The 22061-nt window shown below is 45.8% G+C and overlaps 2 protein-coding genes across 2 annotated transcripts; one reads left to right on the top strand and one right to left on the bottom strand.

Moving 5' to 3' along the window:
- Positions 1-773: 773 nt before the first annotated feature.
- On the bottom strand, positions 774-10994 carry kptn (kaptin, actin binding protein). The gene is made up of 12 exons (XM_004076026.4): positions 10556-10994; positions 10394-10476; positions 10240-10324; positions 10116-10170; positions 7614-7692; positions 7443-7516; positions 7231-7337; positions 2270-2374; positions 2127-2190; positions 1911-2046; positions 1451-1621; positions 774-1331 (listed from the first exon to the last, which is right to left on the bottom strand). Exons 1-12 carry the CDS (start codon positions 10755-10757, stop codon positions 1182-1184), a joined length of 1311 nt encoding a protein of 436 aa, XP_004076074.1. The 5' UTR covers positions 10758-10994; the 3' UTR covers positions 774-1181.
- A 7376-nt stretch (positions 10995-18370) lies between these two features.
- On the top strand, positions 18371-21345 carry LOC101164666 (homeobox protein otx5-like). The gene is made up of 3 exons (XM_004076024.4): positions 18371-18961; positions 19859-20010; positions 20144-21345. Exons 1-3 carry the CDS (start codon positions 18865-18867, stop codon positions 20777-20779), a joined length of 885 nt encoding a protein of 294 aa, XP_004076072.1. The 5' UTR covers positions 18371-18864; the 3' UTR covers positions 20780-21345.
- Positions 21346-22061: the final 716 nt, after the last annotated feature.

Genomic DNA, 22061 nt, shown 5'->3' with positions numbered 1-22061 from the left:
ACAACAACATTAACTTGTATTCACTCTCACATGTAACAAAGTCCCCAGAATTTATTGATAAAGAAGTCACCACACATGGTGGGGGAAAAGGTATGGGGAAAAACTGACAACTACAAGGAATAAGGCAAAGAAAATTTAAGCACATAGAAGATGAGTACTTTTTTTTACAAAAGTTTAAACTTTGACAGTTCAAACAAGAGAGAAAAGTGTGAGGGGTTTTACTGCCTCAAAACATCTCTTTGGGATATTCTTTTATTAAAATACCTTTTGTTATAATACAGTATCAACATAGCTGGGAAAAGCAGGGCTTGAACCACCAACCCTTGGATGACCTGCTCAACCACCTGAGCCACTAACCTCTCAAGGACCTAACAGAGTCCCAAACATTTATTACTAAGAAGGTCACCACACATGGTGGTGGCATTGAGAAACCAAACTAGTACTTCTGTGTGGCCTATCAGCAGAGTGCAGACAGGTGTGAACGCTCAACAGGATCCACAGGTGGATGTTAAAGCCAGCCTGCAGGTGAAGCAAATCCTGACATGTTCAGAGCAGGCATTTACACATTTTTACACGTGTCATTAAAATGAAATGTATTAAAAACTGCTTTCTCTTTAACCACACAGTTCAAACTGCTGCAATGTTAATATTCATGTATGAGAAGCTTGCCTTTATATGAATATGAATGATAGACTGAGAAATACTATCTCTGTCATGTCTGTCAGTTGAGAGGGACTGTTCCGATTCATTGACAAGAACTCCTGGACTCAACATTGATGTCATCATGGTTTTATTAATTGATATTTACAGTGTGTACTTAGCATCAGTCATTTACCAACATTGGCACTGATAATAGAACAACGTGCAGGACCCCCTCCCGAACTAAGATGGGCACCACCTGCCGCTAAATTAAAAAAATCTCACCCGTGTCGTGTCTTCTGTACAGTACTGAATGAGTGTCGTACCCCAACCCCCGTCAGATGGAGGGTTGGATGCTTTGATATTTGACTTAGTAAAAATGCAGAATTAAAAGATGAATCATTCTGGACTCTTTCTTACCTGATTTTTTTAATGAAGGATTTATATAAGCCCTCAATTGAACATTTAGTTCCTCACTCTTTCTCAGCAACTATCACTGAGCTGACTGCATTCTAACCACTGGAGAAAACATAATACAGTTGTCAAGAAGCCGTCTGACTGGAACCCTCCAGTTCCAAGGCTGATTCATGGTCTGATGTGGGCTCTGGCTGAAGCTCAGCACTGTCTTTCAGAGTGGAAACCTTCTGGGCAAGCCTTACAAGAAGCAGTTCAGCAGTGGAGGTTAGACTGTGCTGAAATGAGAAACACAAATAATAGAAGATACCTACAGTTCAGGTGTCAGAAAATTATTTTTCTTTCAGTGATGATCAAAGGTCTGAGGAAGATGAAGATCCCAGATTCTGCAGCACACCTGTAAGATATGAAGACCCTTCAAGGTGAGCACAGCCAGTTCTTTCAGACCATCTCCTGTCAGGTCTAAGTAGGTGATGGACAACAAGGGACTCTTGAAGCTCCGCCTCCACTGCAGCTGAAACTGCTCGTGTCTGCTTCCTGTTGACTGGAACTTGTAACAAAGTAGTTCCTGTGAGACGGACAAGAACATTTCTCCATGAAGACAACATGTAGAAACATCTGTGAGCAGAGATTTGTCCTTCCATGCTGGGCTGCAACATCAAGAACAAAGGTCTTTCTGGTCAGGACATTTGGACAGACATGAGAAGATCAGGATCTCTGCTCCATGATTCAAGGACGTTTGAAATGTCCTGACCAAAAAGACGGCCTGTTTTGGTCTTGTAGACCCATGAAACAAACCAGCCTTCCAACAGGATGATTGCTCTGACTGACTCGTCCCTCCGTTTGAGAGTGCAGACCTGTCCGTACGTTCCCAGTAGCACCTCCTTCTGTCCGTCAAAATCCAGGTCAATGACCAGCGCACAAAGAACCGCGTCCCACTGATCGCTCTCTGAGAGACAGGTTGAACAGGACAAACCTCGCTCCTGGATGTCTCTGAGACACAAAGACACCCATGAGACTTCAGCTCTGCCTTTCAGGAGAACTAAACCTTCACAGCGGTGTCCAACACACACCTGTACACCACCGCCATCTCAATCGTGCTGGTTATCAAGAGGTTGTAGCCCTCTGTGTCCTCCCCTGGAAAAGAGGAAAGTAAATATAAGGCCCACTCCAGATGAAATGCAGAGGAGTCTGTCTTCTCTGTCCATGGACATACTTTCCTCCGTGTTATGCCGGCTGGACTTGGGATTTGAGCTCAGTGGGAAGAGCAGCACTGTAGAGATGGGACTATCAAACTGCACCCGCCAGGTCTGCAACAGTTCTTATCAAAACACACAAAGAACCCTCCGTTATGAAAAATCAGAAGCCTCTGCAGAGCCGCACAAATGTCTCAGCAATGCCTCATGTCATTATCTGTTCTTTCCTTTCAAGAAGCTGCATTTTCTTTTAAAGTGGTGTAGATCAATAAACTCCATTGATCATCTGCATATGTAAACAAACAATAGTAAAAATGGAACCTAGTCCTCTCCAACAATTACTGAGCTGTCCAGCGGCTCATCCACTGACATGTCTGCCCCCACATGTATGTGTGAACCACATTATCAGATGCTATTGACTGTATAAGAGAACTGGACTGAGCGAGATTGACGTCACCCATAGAAAATGCCTTACTTTCGGTTGCAACCAAATGAAGTCAATTCACTCGCCATTTTTCTGCGATACGTCCATCCTCGTGTTGCAAACAGATGTTGTTAGTGAGCAGTGATTGGTCCGAGTCGGTCTGAGCGCACATTTCTATGGCAACCACTCTCTCCAATCAGAAGTGAGCATGTTAGAAAAACCACACCCCTTCCACTGAAAATGGGCTTGTGAGAATCTGTATATCAAACACCTCAAACGATGAACGCAAGGCCACCTACCCTACTGAGGCCTCTGATTGGTCAGGTTATAATTTGAATGGCTTGTAGTACAGCAAAAATATCATGAATAAATTAGGATTAGCAAAACATGTTAATAAAAGGTATTAAAGCAAAAACAGTTACTCTAGAATGAGTAATAGCTGGTTATTTCTTCAGCAGATACTTCCCGTTGGAACGCCAAGAGGGAGGGAGGAGTCACTCAGTCCAGTTTGCATAGTAAGTAAGTAAGTAATCTTTATTTATATAGCACTTTTCACAGAGAGCGACTCACAAAGTGCTTCACAATGTTAAAGCAATATGAAATCAGTAGCGATACCCAATAAAGCGCACACAGGCAAAACAAACAGGCAAAAGTGAACACAAGTAAAAGTCAGCTAAAAGCTCTCCTAAATTAAAACGTCTTAACTTGAGCTTTAAAACACTCGACTGAGTCAATCTGGCGCAGAGACAGGGGGAGGTTGTTCCAAAGTCGGGGAGCGACTGCCTGAAAGGCGAGGTCTCCCCTAGTTTTAAAATGAGTTTTTGGAACACATTAAAGATTTTTGTCTGTGGACCTCAAAGAACGTGCAGGAGTGTAGGGTGTTAAAAGGTCAGAAATATAGATCAGGGTTTTTCCATGCAGGGCTCTAAAAACTAAAATCAAAATCTTAAAATCTATTTTAAATTTAACAGGGAGCCAATATAGAGATAAAAGCAGAGGGGTGGCATGAGTGTGCTTATTGGTTCCAATTAAAAGCCTTGCAGCAGAGTTCTGGACCAGTTGGAGACGTTTAAGAGACTTTTTGTTAAAACAAGTAAAAAGAGAATTACAATAGTCTAAACAAGAGGAGATAAAAGCACGGATGATCAACTCAAGGTCAGATCTGGTTAACATTGTCTTCAGTTTAGCCACATATACAGTCAATGGTCCATACCCCTCCTTTTCAAGGACTGTGATGTAAGGGGGTAGAAACACCAGAATCTGGGCAGTTATGACTTCCAGAGCTGCTCTTTCTTCTCTGCCCTAAATCAAGTTTTCAGACCACTACTGGTGTCCCTGATTGACCCATAAAATAAAAGACAAGTGAAAAGTGTGTTGACATTTCATCGTGTTCTTAATATCAATACCTTTATGGATAAACCACTTCATCCTCCTGCAAAAGACATGTTTCAATCTATAACCAAAACTCTTCTGTGTTTCATTTCCGTTTTATTTCAGACATACAGTGAGGCAAAAAAGTCAGTCTCTGGTTCTTCAAGTTGTTCCACTTAAAAAGCTGAGTTTGGTCTGTAATGTCCATCATAGAAAAACTTAAACTATAACAGACAGAAAGTAAAAGAATAATACAGGAAACCACATTGTTCCAGGAGTTCAGTGTAAATGTATGACCCAGGGCCTCAGAGACCCGTGTTGCACACCTGGAAAGGGTCTAGATGGGTTCTGGATAGGGTTTGGATGGGGTCTGGATGAGATCTGGATGAGGTCTGGATAGGGTCTGTATAAGGTCTGGATAGGGTCTGGATGAGGTCTGGATGAGGTCTGGATAGGGTCTGGATGAGGTCTGGATGAGGTCTGGATACGGTCTGGATAGGGTCTGGATGAGGTTTGGATGAGGTTTGGATGGGGTCTGGATAGGGTCTGGATAGGGTCTGGATGAGGTCTGGATAGGGTCTGGATGAGGTCTGGATGAGGTCTGGATAGGGTCTGGATGAGGTCTGGATGAGGTCTAAATAGGGTCTGGATAGGGTCTGGATAAGGTCTGGATGAGATCTGGATGAGGTCTGGATAGGGTCTGTATAAGGTCTGGATAGGGTCTGGATGAGGTCTGGATGAGGTCTGGATAGGGTCTGGATGAGGTCTGGATGAGGTCTGGATAGGGTCTGGATGAGGTTTGGATGAGGTCTGGATAGGGTCTGGATGAGGTCTGGATGAGGTCTGGATAGGGTCTGGATGAGGTCTGGATAGGGTCTGGATGAGGTCTGGATAGGGTCTGGATGAGGTCTTTATAAGGTCTGGATGAGGTCTAAATAGGGTCTGGATACGGTCTGTATAAGGTCTGGATAGGGTCTGGATGAGGTCTGGATGAGGTCTGGATAGGGTCTGGATGAGGTCTGGATGAGGTCTGGATACGGTCTGGATAGGGTCTGGATGAGGTTTGGATGAGGTTTGGATGGGGTCTGGATGAGGTCTAAATAGGGTCTGGATAGGGTCTGTATAAGGTCTGGATGAGATCTGGATGAGGTCTGGATAGGGTCTGTATAAGGTCTGGATAGGGTCTGGATGAGGTCTGGATAGGGTCTGGATGAGGTCTGGATGAGGTCTGGATAGGGTCTGGATGAGGTCTGGATGAGGTCTGGATAGGGTCTGGATGAGGTCTGGATGAGGTTTGGATGGGGTCTGGAAAGGGGTCTGGATAGGGTCTGGATAGGGTCTGGATAGGGTCTGGATGGGGTCTGGATAGGGTCTGGATGAGGTCTGGATGAGGTTTGGATGGGGTCTGGATAGGGTCTGGATAGGGTCTGGATGAGGTCTGGATAGGGTCTGGATGAGGTTTGGATGGGGTCTGGATAGGGTCTGGATAGGGTCTGGATAGGGTCTGGATGAGGTCTGGGTGAGGTTTGGATGGGGTCTGGATAGGGTCTGGATAGGGTCTGGATGAGGTCTGGATGAGGTCTGGATGAGGTTTGGATGGGGTCTGGATAGGGTCTGGATAGGGTCTGGATAGAGTCTGGATGAGGTCTGGATGAGGTTTGGATGGGGTCTGGATGAGGTCTGGATAGGGTCTGGATGAGGTCTGGATAGGTTCTGGATGAGGTCTGGATGAGGTTTGGATGGGGTCTGGATAGGGTCTGGATAGGGTCTGGATAGGGTCTGGATGGGGTCTCGATAGGGTCTGGATGAGGTCTGGATAGGGTCTGGATGAGGTCTGGATAGGGTCTGGATGAGGTCTGGATGAGGTCTGGATGAGGTTTGGATGGGGTCTGGATGAGGTCTGGATAGGGTCTGGATGAGGTCTGGATAGGTTCTGGATGAGGTCTGGATGAGGTTTGGATGGGGTCTGGATAGGGTCTGGATAGGGTCTGGATAGGGTCTGGATGGGGTCTGGATAGGGTCTGGATGAGGTCTGGATGAGGTTTGGATGGGGTCTGGATGAGGTCTGGATAGGGTCTGGATGAGGTCTGGATGAGGTTTGGATGAGGTTTGGATGGGGTCTGGATAGGGTCTGGATAGGGTCTGGATGAGGTCTGGATGAGGTCTGGATGAGGTTTGGATGGGGTCTGGATGAGGTCTGGATAGGGTCTGGATGAGGTCTGGATAGGTTCTGGATGAGGTCTGGATGAGGTTTGGATGGGGTCTGGATAGGGTCTGGATAGGGTCTGGATGGGGTCTCGATAGGGTCTGGATGAGGTCTGGATAGGGTCTGGATGAGGTCTGGATAGGGTCTGGATGAGGTCTGGATGAGGTCTGGATAGGGTCTGGATGAGGTCTGGATGAGGTTTGGATGGGGTCTGGATAGGGTCTGGATAGGGTCTGGATAGGGTCTGGATGGGGTCTGGATAGGGTCTGGATGAGGTCTGGATGAGGTTTGGATGGGGTCTGGATGAGGTCTGGATAGGGTCTGGATGAGGTCTGGATGAGGTTTGGATGAGGTTTGGATGGGGTCTGGATAGGGTCTGGATAGGGTCTGGATAGGGTCTGGATGGGGTCTGGATAGGGTCTGGATGAGGTCTGGATAGGGTCTGGATGAGGTCTGGATAGGGTCTGGATGAGGTCTTTATAAGGTCTGGATGAGGTCTGGATAGGGTCTGGATGAGGTCTGGATGAGGTTTGGATGGGGTCTGGATAGGGTCTGGATAGGGTCTGGATAGGGTCTGGATGGGGTCTGGATAGGGTCTGGATGAGGTCTGGATGAGGTTTGGATGGGGTCTGGATGAGGTCTGGATAGGGTCTGGATGAGGTCTGGATGAGGTTTGGATGAGGTTTGGATGGGGTCTGGATAGGGTCTGGATAGGGTCTGGATAGGGTCTGGATGGGGTCTGGATAGGGTCTGGATGAGGTCTGGATAGGGTCTGGATGGGGTCTGGATAGGGTCTGGATGAGGTCTGGATAGGGTCTGGATGAGGTCTGGATAGGGTCTGGATGAGGTCTTTATAAGGTCTGGATGAGGTCTAAATAGGGTCTGGATAGGGTCTGGATGGGGTTAAGGTTCAACAGTGTCTGCGTTCGTAGTCTGCTTCTGTATGTGTTTGATCTGCAGGCTGTTCATTGTTCACCTACCAGGTGCAGCCTGGTTGACCAAAGCCAGTCCAACACAGCCGTTCTGACAGCCAAAGGCTGAGAGCCGCCGGCCCCCAGCTATGCTCAGCATGTCCAACCATAACACACTGCAGAAGGGGGGCACAAGTGTTACAAAGGTGTCAGGTATCTGTGTTGTTTCTTCTGAACTTTCACCACCGTTACACGATAAACCAGAATCTCAGAAGACTCACTTGCTGGGCAGCTCCTGTAGTTCAGGGAACAGTTTCTCCACCGGCTGCTCTTCAAACTGGTGCAGGGAGGCATTCTGTTGGAAGCAGGAGATTCAAGCTGAGCCACAAGCAGAATCCAAAGAGAGACTGTCACTCAAGCACCCAGACCACAGACTGGGGAGCAGACCTGACCTCCATGTACAGATGGATTCTCTGGTCATGTCCGCTCAGCAGAAACACCGTCTCCCTCCCTCCATCAGCACACTGCACTCTGCCGGGGGGCGGAGCATACAAACGCTTCCATGAAAGTTGTGTTCAACAATCTGTAAAACACTCTGAGACCCAAAATAAAGCAGGAGCGACAGGGAGACAGGATGACGGGGACCTTCATGTCACTGACCTCAATAGTCCCATTTTCTGAGATCATTCCTAAGAACTGCCAGAGTTTTCGGAGCAGCTCTGGCTCCAGGATGGAGACGTTCTCTCCCAGGAATCAAACCACGCACACTGGAGAGTGTCCGTGAGCAAAACTGTGAGTCCTTGGTTGCCCTCAGTGGATGAAGTAATATGTGTGTGTGTGGGGGGGGGGGGGGGGGGGGATTTGATGCAATGAAAATAGACTGAAGAGTAATAGATGAGTGCAGACTGATCTAGCTGTCATTACATGTTTATTACCATCATTATTTGCTTTTAGGTCTTTGTTATGTCATTGATTATTCAAATGTGAATTACTATTATCACATTGTTCCTTTGACATAACTTATTGTTAAACTAAATCTACCTCTAAGTAATTTAAGTACTTCTAACAGTTAACTTGTTCTTTTTTACTGTTGAACATTAAAGTGTTTCTGTATTTGAATTTTAGATTATTGTAGTTACGTTTTGGACCTCCAGAATGTTCCTCCTAAATATTTTTTCCTCCACCATGCTGAAGCCACATGGTCCCTGTTCAGTGTTGTCCGATATATTCCTGGTTTTCCAGCCCAAAACTCATCTAAAAACTGCCGACCCCACAAAAAAACACCCAAACGTTAATCAATTAGCTATATTAGCAGTAATTCATCTCTCTCACTTTCCGACTCTTCATGGTGGCTTTGTCAGATCCGTACTCCAAATAAACGATAAACATAAAACACATTACCTATTAAATGGAAAGTGAGAACATGTCATAATAATGTATAGAAACCTAAAATAATGCATTACATTATTAGCATACACTGAGTAAACAAAAGGTACACCTTCAACCCAGTTTGCATGGGCTTGGTGCTGCCTCACCTGCCTCCCCTCACCGCACGTCTCAGGTAGAAACGTTTTTTAATAAGGAAATAAAAACCAGCTAACCGATCCCAAACTCACCCAATTTATGCCCACAGCAATTTTTGCCAACAAATTCAGACTCAAAGCCACCCCATCTGGCAACACTGTCCCTGTGTCTGATCTTCCTCTGGAGGAAGCAGCACAGACATCCTGATAGATGACTGGGTCCTCTAAACTTACTATTTTCATGTGGAGAAAGGATCCTCTGAAGATGTTGTGTTACCAATCCAATAAAATGTGTGTTTTTGGGGTATTTAATATATTTTTGTAGCATTTTTCTCACAATAGAGGACAGAAAATTAAACTGCATTTCTTAATATTTCTTTATTCAAATCAATGCGATTCCGTAGTAGATAATAAATTATGTTGGAAAAAGTTTGTAGTTGTTACGTACAAACTACAACCGTCGCATGACAAGCTCCCTGCTCTGCTCCATTCTGATTCATCCACTGTCCATGAACGTCTTTGTTTTCCTGGTCTGAGCTGGAATCTGGCGGTCGACCCATGATCGTAAGATTGCAGGTTTGATTCCTGCCTTGCACACCCATGAGCCGAAGTGTCCTTGGGCAAGACATTGAACCCCACCTTGCCTCTGGTGGTAGGTGGGCGCCAGTGTTCGGCAGCGGAGCCGCCACCAGTGTGTGAATGTGTGTGTGAATGTGTGTGTGACTGGGTGAATGGGTCCGTGACTGTAAAGCGCTTTGTCCTTGTAGGAAGAAAGGCGCTATATAAGTATACGCCATTTTACCATCTGATATTCCTCATTGTTTTTGTTGCACCGCTAATGTTAGATTAGGGTTGTAAGCTAGCCAGAGAGAATGTAAACAGATGGATGATGGGATATTGGGGTGGGCTTACTTTCCACCAACAGTCCCAATGTCTATTGAACTCCTGCCACTCTGTAGGAACTATGTCCTAGAAAACGATCTTTTACCTGCATCTAAAACAGCAGAATCCTATTTAAAAGACCACTGGGACCACTTTGACTATAGATCAAGATGATTGGAGTGGGACTTTTAGAAGAAACGCACAACCTCATGGCCTAAAGAGAGGGCTGGACTGTAGACAAAGATCCAACTATATGAAGTTTTTATACATGTATTACTTTTCATTTGAGAAAAAAAAACCTGTTTTAAATTATATTGGAAGTATTTGAAATACATGTTTTTTATTGTTGATCAAATCTAAACAAATGAATTTGGTCTGAAGGATTAAATGTGATTTATCAGCCAGTAATGTGCGCATGACAAACACAGCCTGCAGATTCACTGCAAAGCCCTCTCGGTTGCTGTGGATGTTTCACTGAGTGACCCCCCTGGCTCTGTTTCTATGGCAACCAAAAACTGCAAGAAGCTCTCCACAGGCAGACACACTTACTCTGTGTGGTAGAGCTGGAAGGGGGTGAACTGCAGCTCCAGGTTCAGGCAGCTTTCTGTGCAGATAAACACGCATCAGCACGTGCACTGTCACAAAGAGCTCGTGCACATGCGTCTTCGCTCACGCGCAATAGACTCCAGGTTAAACTCGGAGCCGGGCTCATAGTCGCAGTAGATGTTCAGGAAGGGGGTGGCTTTGTCCCCGGAGTCCTGCAGGAGGAGGTCACGTGATCAACAGAGCAGCACCAATGAGAAGGCCGAGGATCGGTTCTGCTCTACCTTGATGAAGGTGATGCCCACCACCAGTCCTCTCTTGGGTGGAGACTTGTTAAATGCATCTATTGATACAATCTCAGCATCAACTAGAAGAGGACACTGGAATCAGTCAGCATGAAGAAAACACCGGCAGAGCGAGCACTTCACCTCCTCTCTCTGCGGTACCTGGTATGTAGGTGAACTGGACCTCCCTGGCCACCGGGCGGACCTTCTGCTGCAGCTCCTGGTACCTGAAACACACCACCTTCCCTTTGAGGGTGGCGGCCAGCAGCTGCTGCTCCCCGGCCTGACACAGTCCGTAAATGTTACTCTGCGACGGGAAGCGGCTGAAGCTGTCCTCCACGAAGGGGTACGACTCCTGCTGCATCCCGGCGGATCCACGCGAGCCGATCCGCTTTGAAATAACACCAAAAACTCACAATGGTTTGTTTTAGTGCGGGTTTTCTTTTCCCAACTCTGTTCAAAACACAGACAGACGGCTTTTCCGGTCAATAATTTCAAAATAATAGTGGACCCCCTTTAAAACTATTGGTTCACCCTTCAGTTTCACAGGTGATCAGGGTTTTGTTTTGAAGGTTCGTCATCTTCTGCTGACGGTGAAACTAACATCCGGGTATGTCACGAGTTGCGTTCAAGGACAGAGAAATTATTGTTTTTTTAAATCTTAGCAATGCAGCTGATTAGAGAAAACATTTCATTCAGACACAAGGTAACTTTCTGTGAGTCTATGTTTTACTCTAAACACTTGCCTCTTGAATATAAATAACTTTTAGCCTTATTATTTAGTCTTTAGTATCTAAAATGACAAAATTTGCCAAACAACCACGAGGTTCTGAAAAGCTTTGTAAATTTAAGACACACGAACTTTTTTCTGTCCACCTTTCAACTGTGCAGAGATGTATTTTTATGTATTTATTTGTAGATATGTTTTTCAAAACCCACGTTGGAAAACTGAGATTAAACAGCTGTAGAAAAGAGTGGGATTTAATTCCCTTGCTGCTGCACACATAAAGCTCACCATGATTGATCCCACCGTCAGTCTAAACACGGTACATGTCTAATGCATTTGCTGTCGGGAAAAATGTTTTTATAAAAAGCAAAATTCCCTGCAAAAACAGAAAAATCTGTCTGGCTGGACTGTTCGTAGATCACGTCGCCATCTAGCGGTCATTTTGTGTAAATGAGTTGAACGAAGAAAACTTTAAGTTTGGACTTTCTTCTTTCCGAGCCTTTCCACTACAAAACAAGACCAAAAAACAAACAAACTGCAGAGTAATGTCAGCACAGTTCTAGTCAGCAGCTACTCCTCCCTTTTTCACATTTTTTTATAGAAATACTTTCCAAGTTATCAAATACATAAAGAGATGAGTCCAGTATGGATAGGCTGTCTGTGACATGTGACCCCTGCAGATCTGAGTCCACAGTGAAGGACAGGGATTTGGGTTTATACAGTTGGTTTGGTTTGAGAAGAACAGAGTCCCAGATTTTAACTACAGACAACTACATACACTTATTAAGCCGAAGAAGCTCTCCAAAACCTTCAGCCAACATTCATGAACTATTTTAATAAGATTAAATGCAAATGAACAGTTTAATGAACAATTTTTTGCAGAGGTATTTTCATGTCTTCGCATAGAACACAAATACATCTAAAAACATTAGAACCAAAATGTCTGAATTCTACATTTGAAGACTAGAACATCAATTTAAGAAAAAGTCTGTTATGTTATGTTTTAATCACTTTTAAATGCTCACAGTAAACTTCTAAATTTGAACTGTTTGAACAGGAAACATCAACACAAACTGGTATGTTTTTCAGTACAAACCACTGAATTTTTAACCACACCCACAAAATACTACAATTTTATAATCGGTGCACCTCAGAAGACTGAGCAAACGAGTTCTCTGCACTGATGTGACGGAGATACTGAGATCTGGATTGCAGCAAAAAGGCCAGATCTGCCTCAAAGACTTGATGTACAAGATGTCCCACACCTGGTTTTGTTATCTCTGGACTGATTTCCACCAGAGTCATTGTCCATCGTGTACTTGTGCTATACTGATTCAAGACATGTCCAACCTGCTGGGCGCAGACAATGGACAGGCCGATTTAACGGCTATTCGTCTCAGGGCATCGCTACGGATATGAGTTAGCGTAATTACGCTCCACGCGTTTCCATGGTGACTCCAGAAATCGGCAATCCATTGAGAATGTCTTTATGTACTTGCTGTGCACGTGCATTAACCCAGGGTTACCAAGTCCAGCGTAATTACGCTAATTCATATCCGGTCTTTTGGAACCGACATACCCAGAGTAAGCAAGTTCAGGCGGATTTCAGCCAGAGTTCAGGGTTAAAGTCAGGGTAGATTAATCTTGCTTTCTGGAATACCCAGAACGACCACAGAGATTTGTCTGACCTGTGTGTGGATGTCTACTGAAACAAAAGAAGAAAAGCTTAGGATGCTCGTCCACCAGAGGTCAGTGAAAACTCTCTATCCAGGCTGCATCTTCACTCCTGAGGAGCATCAGGGCAGGTTACTGTTGGGTGGTTTCTGAAAGCTGCCTCTTCAGAAAAACAACACTTCTCTGACCGTATACTGAGACATCTTCTCTCCCTCCACACAATCTACAATTATCCACTTGTACTTCTATTGTTTCCGATAGTTCTTACAGAGCAACATGACATACTGTTGGTTTGGTAAACATTTTAGAATCAAGTTTTGAACTGAACAACTTTATCATGTTAATACCTTGTAGATATCTTATAGTTTTATAGGCTTTCTTTCTCTTAGATCATTTTCAGACTTGTTTGTTTGTCATAAATACACTACTTACAATAATTTAGTGATTTTTTAATAGTGTTAGCGTTTTTCCTGTTTGGTCTAGGTGGCTGGATGGCTCAGCTGGTTAAGTGTAGGGCTGGCACATGAGAAATCAGGGTTTTCGTGTGCCAGTCCTGGAGGCGCAGAGAGCTTCATCCAGTGTGGATCTTTGCCCATAAACCTTTGTGCTACTGCCCAACTATGAAGTCCCAAGGTAGCCCAAGTCTGGGTCCCCCTGTGCCAAACCACCTGAGCAGAACAGAACAGAGTTGTCTGAGATGAGATGTCCAGTAGACATCTACAGTAGATATAGATCAGTTATCTAATACGCATCTTGTGCATAGTGGGTCGTCCTGTAACCCTTGTGCTATCCTAGGCACTCTAACGTTGGGAGTTGGGTCATCTAGACCCACTAGACAGTGCTCTGAACCTTTTTTCTTCAATGATTTGTGATCTTCACTGGTGTCCATGGATTACATGAAATCTTTCCACCTTTATCCAGCTTTGTCATGATAGGGAGAACACGTCAATGTAAGGGGGGGGTCATCTAAGATAGCACAAGGGTTAAGCCACATTGTGTGTTCATGGCTGTTTGAATGATGAACTTGGAATGACTTACTGGTAAAATCAGCTTTTTGGACTCACAGAATGTTGGCATTGATAACACACTGAAAAGGTTTTTATTTAACTTTTTTTCTTGTCCCAAAAAGTAAGACAAGTAAGAGGTGTGTAAATGAGGTGTGTTTATCACCTCAGAAACAATGACCTACCTGTCCCCTAAATCTGTGTGGTGAAACAAACACTGTTTTTCACAAAATCCCTAATTTATTGCGAGTTGTGTATTTTTTAAAGACAACATTAGGATTTAGATAGATAGATAGATAGATAGATAGATAGATAGATAGATAGATAGATAGATAGATAGATAGATAGATAGATAGATAGATAGATGACTTTATTAATCCCACAATGGGGAAATTTCATTTATCTGTGGCAGCAACACGACATTCAGAAATAATCTATATAATATAACATCAATAAAGGACATCACAAATTACATTTATATTAGATAATTAAAAATATCACAGAAAATTATTATGAAAAATTATTATCAAAAATGAGATTCTTATTAAATAAAGAAATACATATTAAACAATACAGCTGTAAAAGTGTAAAAAACATGCGGTCTGCAAAACATGTAAACTGTAAAAAAAACATTACAAATTTTTTCAAAATACAGAAATAACTAACTATTTAACTAATAATAATTAATAATTTAACTAATAATAATTTAACTAACTATTTATTCAGAATTCAGTACTGATCAACCTTTGCTGTTATGAGCCTTTTTCAGAGTTTACCAGAAAAGTTTAGAAGAGAGATCCTGGATGGATTCACCCCATCAATGAACTATTGGCATGATCAGGTTTAGGTTTAGGGTTAGGATTTGGGTTAAGGTTAGAGCTAGGGTTAGCGTTTGGGTTAGGGTTAGGTTCGGTCTTTGCACACTAAAAGCATAAGTGGAGGTAGTCATCATACCGCCCTTCACTCTTCTTGACTCCTCAGAGAGAAGCCCCCCCATGCACTCATGGTCCATATTGTTACAGGTCAGAGGTGGAGGTGTACCCCCCACACTTCTCCTAATGCAACCTCTTAATCCTTGTGCAGGATTACTGTCCACTGTAATCACTCATCCTCCTCTGACACAGCTCACCTAACCCACAGCTCCTGAGTCATTACACACATGTCTGCAGGAGACATCTGTTGGAGTCTTACACATATTGTAGTTTCACATGTCACAGCAAGTTGAAGCTTGAGGAAGGCAACATGGGTAAAACTAAATAAAACAAATAATCAGTGATGGTAAAAGGCTAGAAGAGCAGCTCTGGTCCAGTGAGGATCTGTTGTTTCAGTGTGTGTGGGGACGGTGTGTCTCCAACCACCTCCAGCTCGACCTGGGGAGACAAGGTGGTGAAGAGGTGACATGGGTCCTGGGTCTGTCACGGTCCATGAGCTCCTTCTGAGTTTCACACACTGCCTTCAAGGGAGACCTCAGCCATCCTAAAGGAACCTCGTTTACACCTGAAAACCACGCCCTCAGGTTTGAGGGTGCCGTCTCCCTCAAAGATGCCCGAGCATCTGGTCTGGACTCAACTGCCTCCTCTGGATGTGGAGGAGCAGCGGCTCTACTCCGAGCTCTCCGGGTGACCGAGCTTCTCACCCCATTTCTAAGGGAGCGCCCAGCCCCCCTGGAGGAAGCTCATTTAGGGTAGGAGGCTGATTGGTCAACAACAGCGACAGTCCTCAGGCCTGTCACTGTTGTAGCACAGGTGAAATGGGACATGTAGTTGTTGGAGAAGACCAAGCAGAAGGTAGCAGGCTGCCAGATCCACAGCAGCACCGCTGAGAGTGTGCAGATGACGGGTTCCTCCCCAGACAGCAACCATAAAGCCACCACTGCTCCGTCCAGCTGCCTCCACAATGGAGAAGACCAGTCCAAGTCCCCCACCTCCAAAAGGTTGTAGCTCCTCCTGGGTTGAGGTTTCAGCACTGTAGGAGAGGTTCCTCAGACAGACATTCTCAGCAGATCTGCACAGCCGGCCTCCTGTTGATTCCCAGAGTCAGAACTAAACAAGGGGAATCAGCGTTTCAATATTCTGCAGCTAAAATCTGGAACAGCCTCCCTGAAGGCGTAAGACAGGCCTCTTCTGTGTTCATGTTCAAATCTAGACTTAAAACATTTCTGTTTAGCCGTGTATATGACTGAAAGGTCCTATCTGCACTTTTCTTTCCTTTCCTTCCTTTATTTTTAAATCAATTTTCAATTTTTTTTTCTTTTCTTTTAAAGTCAATTTTAGGTTGATTATTTCTATGATGTATTGTGATTTTAATGCATTTTTCTGTTTTGTGAAGCACCTTGAATTACTTTGTGTCTGAATTGTGCTGTACAAATAAACTTGCCTTGCCGTGCCACGGTTGTGCTTTGATCCTCGATTTTTACCCGGGGAAATGTCAACTGGAAAGAATTCCAGACATCAATTGACGAAGGAATCCCATTTATTTGGGATGAGGCTCATTGCCATAGAGTTCTATCTACATAGGCTGTGTCCCACCAAAGTGGCCAATTGCCATAGAGTTGAGCATTAAAAAAATGACTTTTTAAACCAAAAATCCTTACACCAAAAACAAATGAACTGTTCAGCTTGTTACAAAGACATCCTGTTACTTTACATGGATGTTTCATGTGAGTCAAAAAAGAACAGAAGTTTTTCCATCTTTGTGCCTCCATGGATCCAGACTTCCAGCAGTTTGAACCTGGCTCTGAGTCTCAGCCTCAGAAGGCCTACTGCTTCTCCACATGGTGCTGCTGTTGTTACTGGACTGAATCTGTTTGCTTGCAGACATTTTCTACCTGACTGTGTTTATTTTTGGATGTTATGTCTTTTTCTTGGACATCTTTGTTGCTTTGGTTTCTGTTTGTGTCTCCAGAAGGTAGGAAACACAGCGGAACTCTCCACGTTCTTCACTGGTGGGGGCAGATTGTTTGGTAAAGAACGTTGCTGTCAAATCTGCAGGTCATAATAGGATCTATGATGACTCAGCAAAATGAGAGAAGCACATCTTCATCACAAGTTTTAATCTGCATGAAGCCACCTGTTGGCGTTCTGCATGTCTTCTCAGGGAGGATGCTGTGCTGACGCTCTGGGATGATGTGGTGTGGGGGGGGGGGGGGGGGGGGGGGGCAAACCATGCTGATGGGAGGAGGGGTTAATGTTGGGCCGCGGCGAGCTGCTGGTGGCACCTGGTTAGCAGAGGGGGGATTAGGCCGGCGTGCGTCTGTGTGTGCGTGCTTGAGCGCAGGCTGAGTGATTGGAGCTGACAGCGGCCTCTGTGCTGCTGGCTGGCCTGCAGATTTAGCCGACCTGTTTTAGACACTCTAATCTGGATTAATTGCAGCAGTGTGTCAGTGGGGACAAGGACCGGAGCCTCCCCCACCCTCTGCCCCTTCACCTGCTTTCCTCTTATTGCACGCCCCCCCCCCCCCCCCCCCTCACCTATCTACTGGCTTTGGTGCATCCCAGGTTCTTGAGTTTTTGGGGCTCGAACCCTTGACAGATCTGTGCTCCCCCCAACCCCTCTCTGGCTGAACACTGATGGGCTGTGAGTCCAGCTTCCAGGGGGAGGGGCATCTGAACGGGATTAAAGCAGCCCGTTTGCTTCTGCAGCTGGTGTAGAGCGCACCCCCAGAATGAAGTGAGCCTCTGGAAAGCACACGAGGAGAAAAGGGGTGAAAATTTGGTGAACATCCCATCCCACCAGAACCAGAATCTTCTGAGCTTTTCACAACCAAAAACAAAAAGAAGAACTCTCATGAGGCTCAAACATGGTTCCTGCATAGATGATGAGCTGAATGTAACTCAGACGAAAAACACAGCGGGGAACATGCACATGTACAAACTCACTAGATTGTTTTTCATACATGACGACGAGTTCTTCCCAAAAACCAAAGGAGCCAGGTTTTCTCTCATCAGTCCGTTTTCCTGTCAGGTTCAGCAGTCCTTTCTCTGAGTCATCCATCCCTCAGCTTCTCATCTTCCACTCTTTTCTCTTCTTCCCTTTGCTGGATGTCACCTGTCCATCACCAGCGGCCGCCGCCTACCTTCAGCCTCTGCCTGACGGCAACACTGAACGGATCGCTCTGCCTTTCCTCTCTTTATCTGGAGATAAGATACTTACTTTTCAGATAAAGCATATTATGATAAATCAAATGAGCTTTGTTGCTTTGGCTGTGTGTGTGTGTGTGCATCTGAATTAGCGATAGATCCCAACATGGGATTGAAGTGTGAAAGTGCGAATGAACTGCAGCAGCTGTGCAGCAAATGATCAGACTGTGGTGGAGAGGCCAGAGACAAAGGTCAGAGGTCACTGAGAGGAAACTGGCATCATTCTGCAAAAGAGCTCTTCCTTTCTATTGTTCTCTCTTCATCATGATGCAATTTTTAAAATTAATTTTAGTGTTGTTAACCCCTTGATGCCTGAAATTATTTCCAGCCATGAAATAAATCACACATGTTTTTGCATTCATGTCGATGCCACACTAAGGAGCAGAAGTTAGCCTTAAAGTAATTGCAGAAGGAAGTTTTGTGAGAAAAGACGTTACGCACGAGGACACTAAATTATTTTGAGCACTCTGCTAGAGCTGCGCAGACTCCAAAGAGGCTGAATTATGTGACTGTTGTGGTTTACCCACTGAGGCCGCTGTGCGCGTGTCTGCTGGTGTGAGTGTGGGAGGGGTTTTCTGCAATCACTTGCTTCCTCTAATTAGCAGCGAGTGCCGGTAAAGAAACTCAGAGGAGTTCCGCACCAAGGCGCAAAGGAATCTGGGAGCAGCGCACCTGAGCGTTTCTGTGCGCGCGGGGTCAGAGTGGAAGGAGCTGTCCGAATGCTGAACGAGCCAGGCGGGGCTCTGCTGCGAAGCTGACAGTCAATGACAGCACTCCGAGCAGTTTGAAAGAAAAAAGTCTTGAGAACGCGGAGCGCGCCGCTCGAATCGGACGCGTCCACTTGTTGCCGCCGTTGCGCTCCGAGGGTCCCGCCGCTGCTGCGCTGCGTGTCCGAGCTTCGGGAAGCTCTTAAAAGCTGCTGCAAGGATGATGTCCTACATAAAGCAACCCCATTACACCATGAACGGGTTAAGTTTGCCTGCGCCAGGAATGGATGTGCTTCACACCACCGTCGCTTATCCACGTAAGTTTGAATGTGTTCTTGTTGAGTTCATTTATTTTATTTGACCAAAAATGCTGTTTGTCTTCGCGTTTGCTTCATCCCATCCCTGTAATTGAAGCGCCTGCTCCGCAGCGAGATGCGTAAAACGCGCCGACTGGTGCGTAAAGACGAAGTAAGATAAGAAAAGGAGCTCAAATAAATGATGTTTGTTGTTGTTAGAGATACTGTGTTTGATTACAAAGTTGGAAAATAAATCCTAAAAAATAAATATGCGCAATCTTACACTTTTATTGAAAATTGTAAATTTTGAGGCGAATAACTTTTTGATCTTTTACAAACCCTTTTCTATGGTTTTTCAGTGAAGTTTTGTTTTATTTGTAACTATTTCCACCTGTTTAGCGTCACGCATAAATCTGATCAGGTCCTGAACACAAACGGCGTCTGTCTGCGCTCACCAGAATGTTTGCACGGAAACACCGACATCCCTGAAAAAGGCTTTAAAATGTTTGCCTTTTTTCTTCATGAATAAGACACAAACCAGCGCAACACAATTACAACAAGGAAAACAAAACGAGTTTTCACCTCTAAAGAACTCGATTCTTCTGTCAGGAATTGTTGTTTTTGGTGCATATTTAGTCGCGCGCTCTTCCGTGGACTCCGGGGAACTGTCCAGGGTGACAAACACACACAGCCCTGCCGACAGTGAGTGCATATAGACTCCATCGGGAAAAAGCGGCGACATGTACATCTGTTGATGTATTTACGGACACTCTTATCAGTGTTTAATGGTTTTGAATCATTTTTCTCAAACCGCTACAGATAAAAAGTTTCCAGAGTTTCCCCCAAACTTTGGATTTTCAGTCAATCAGATGTGACTACATAGTTCATGCTGTTTTTGTGTGTGTGCTTGATCTGCAGCCACTCCCAGGAAGCAGCGCAGAGAGCGCACCACCTTCACTCGGACACAGCTGGACATCCTGGAAGCTCTGTTCTCCAAGACCCGCTACCCGGACATCTTCATGAGGGAGGAGGTGGCCCTCAAGATCAACTTGCCAGAGTCCCGTGTGCAGGTATTGCAGCAGTTCATGCTGGACCCCATCATGTCCGGTCAGATCACACCTGGAGGAGGTGCTGGACGCTGCACATGTACGGCCTCACTGCTAGATTGTCTGACATGGCCTGTTCTTCTTTGTGCTTTCTCAGGTGTGGTTCAAGAACCGCCGTGCCAAATGCCGTCAGCAGCAGCAACAAAGCAGTGGCCAGTCCAAGCCCCGCCCCCCAAAGAAGAAGGCCTCCCCAGTGCAGGAGGCCAGTGCACCCGATCCTGTCCCCAACCCATCCGGCTCCTACAGCCCCTCCTCCGCCCAGTCAGGGCCCAGCCTGGCCGCAAGCTCCAGCACCGGGAACACCGCTGTGTCCATCTGGAGCCCGGCCATCTCCCCCCTGCCCGACCCCCTGGCCTCCTCCTCGGCGCCCTGCATGCAGCGGCCCTCGCCCTACCCCATGAGCTACGGCCAGCCGGCGTACACGCAGGGCTACGCCAGCACCACCTCCTACTTCACCGGCCTGGACTGCAGCGCCTACCTGTCGCCCATGCATTCACAGCTCTCAGGCACTGGGGGTGCTCTCAGCCCCATCACTGTGCCCTCCATGGGGGGCTCCCTGAGCCAGTCCCCAGCATCACTGTCTTCACAGGGCTACAGCACTGCCTCCTCCCTGGGCTTCACTTCCGTTGACTGCTTGGACTACAAGGACCAGCAGGCCTGGAAACTGGGCTTCACGACTATGGACTGCCTGGACCACAAGGACCAAAACTCCTGGAAATTCCAGGTCCTCTAGACAGAGTGGGTGGGTGGGGGGGCTCGTCTGTGTGAGCACAGGGGGCAGCAGTTCTGCCAGAAGACGAATTGTCACCAATTATCTGTTTTTTGTTTGTGAGAATTAGTTAGTTTTTCTCTTTGTGCAGCAGCCTTTGTAGAGACGCTTTTCTGTGGAGGAACTTCAGGAAAGAGCGGCGGCGGTCCGACTCAGATCCCTCCTTCATCCTCATCCCGTGTTAAATGAAACGACTGAGGCCTCGGATGATGAAGGAAAATCTGCAATTTGCTCCAGGAAGTTCACAGAGTCATGTCACATGTGCACGTGTTGATGTGTGGCATGTGTGGCATGTGCACGTGTTGGTTTTGTTTGAAGTTGTGTTCCAGCCACCAGTGTAAATGACTCTAAACTCTTCATCATTATCGTTGTTTTCCTGCTACTGTTAGTGCAGTCGTCTGATGTTGTCCAGCCTTTTGGATCATTTGTGTTTGTGTTAGTTGGACTTTAGTGCTGTCAGCCTGACATGTTTGATGGAAAATAGATTTCGTGTTTTAGTAGTGTGACATATTAAACTGATCTGCCCTTCAGATGTTTGTGCTCTGACTCAGATGAACCCGGGAGTTTCAGTCCTGAGTGGGTTTGGGATGGAAGGGGCGCTGCAGGAACCTGCTTGGACCCTTCACGCTCGTCGTGCAGCGTGCGCACTCCTCGGCGCTCCATCTTGGTTATTTTGGTTGATCTGTTTCTGGGAGTGTCCCAATCCTCTTAGCCTCCCCACAGCAATGCTCTAAGTGAATTAGTTGGGATTATTGCCATATCCTCCTCTGTCTCTCACCCACCTCCACCTCCTTCCATTCTTGGCTCTCTCCTTGTTTTCCCCGTTACTCGTCTATCTTTGCCTCCTCCATCCCTCCACCTCTGCCTCCCTGCTGGCGGCACCTCCTCTGCTGCTCTGCTCCTCAGAAAACGGACTACACTTCTCTAAACTGTGTCTGCAGTTGCCTTCATGGAGTTTTGCATCTTTCCGTCCTCTCTGCGCTCAGCGGTTCCCTCTTTCTCCCCTTCCCCTTCACTCGTCTCCACAGGGTAATCCCCTCATGACCTGATTACTGCTCTGTGTAAACTGAGCAGTGACATGGTCGTGGTCAAACATTTTATGTGGAGTTTCGGCCTGATCCAGAGGCTTTAGTTGGGTCTTTGACTCAGTTTGGGATTTTTCATTTGAATAAAAAACATTCTTTTATCTGAAAATGTTCCCTGAACTTCAGATCTAAATTTGTTTACCAAACTGCTTCACAAAGTT

This window comes from Oryzias latipes, chromosome 14 (genome assembly GCF_002234675.1).
Source record: "Oryzias latipes chromosome 14, ASM223467v1".
Lineage (NCBI taxonomy): Eukaryota > Metazoa > Chordata > Actinopteri > Beloniformes > Adrianichthyidae > Oryzias > Oryzias latipes.
Note: the sequence above shows the minus strand (reverse complement) of the source record. Positions and strands in the feature narration are given on the sequence as shown.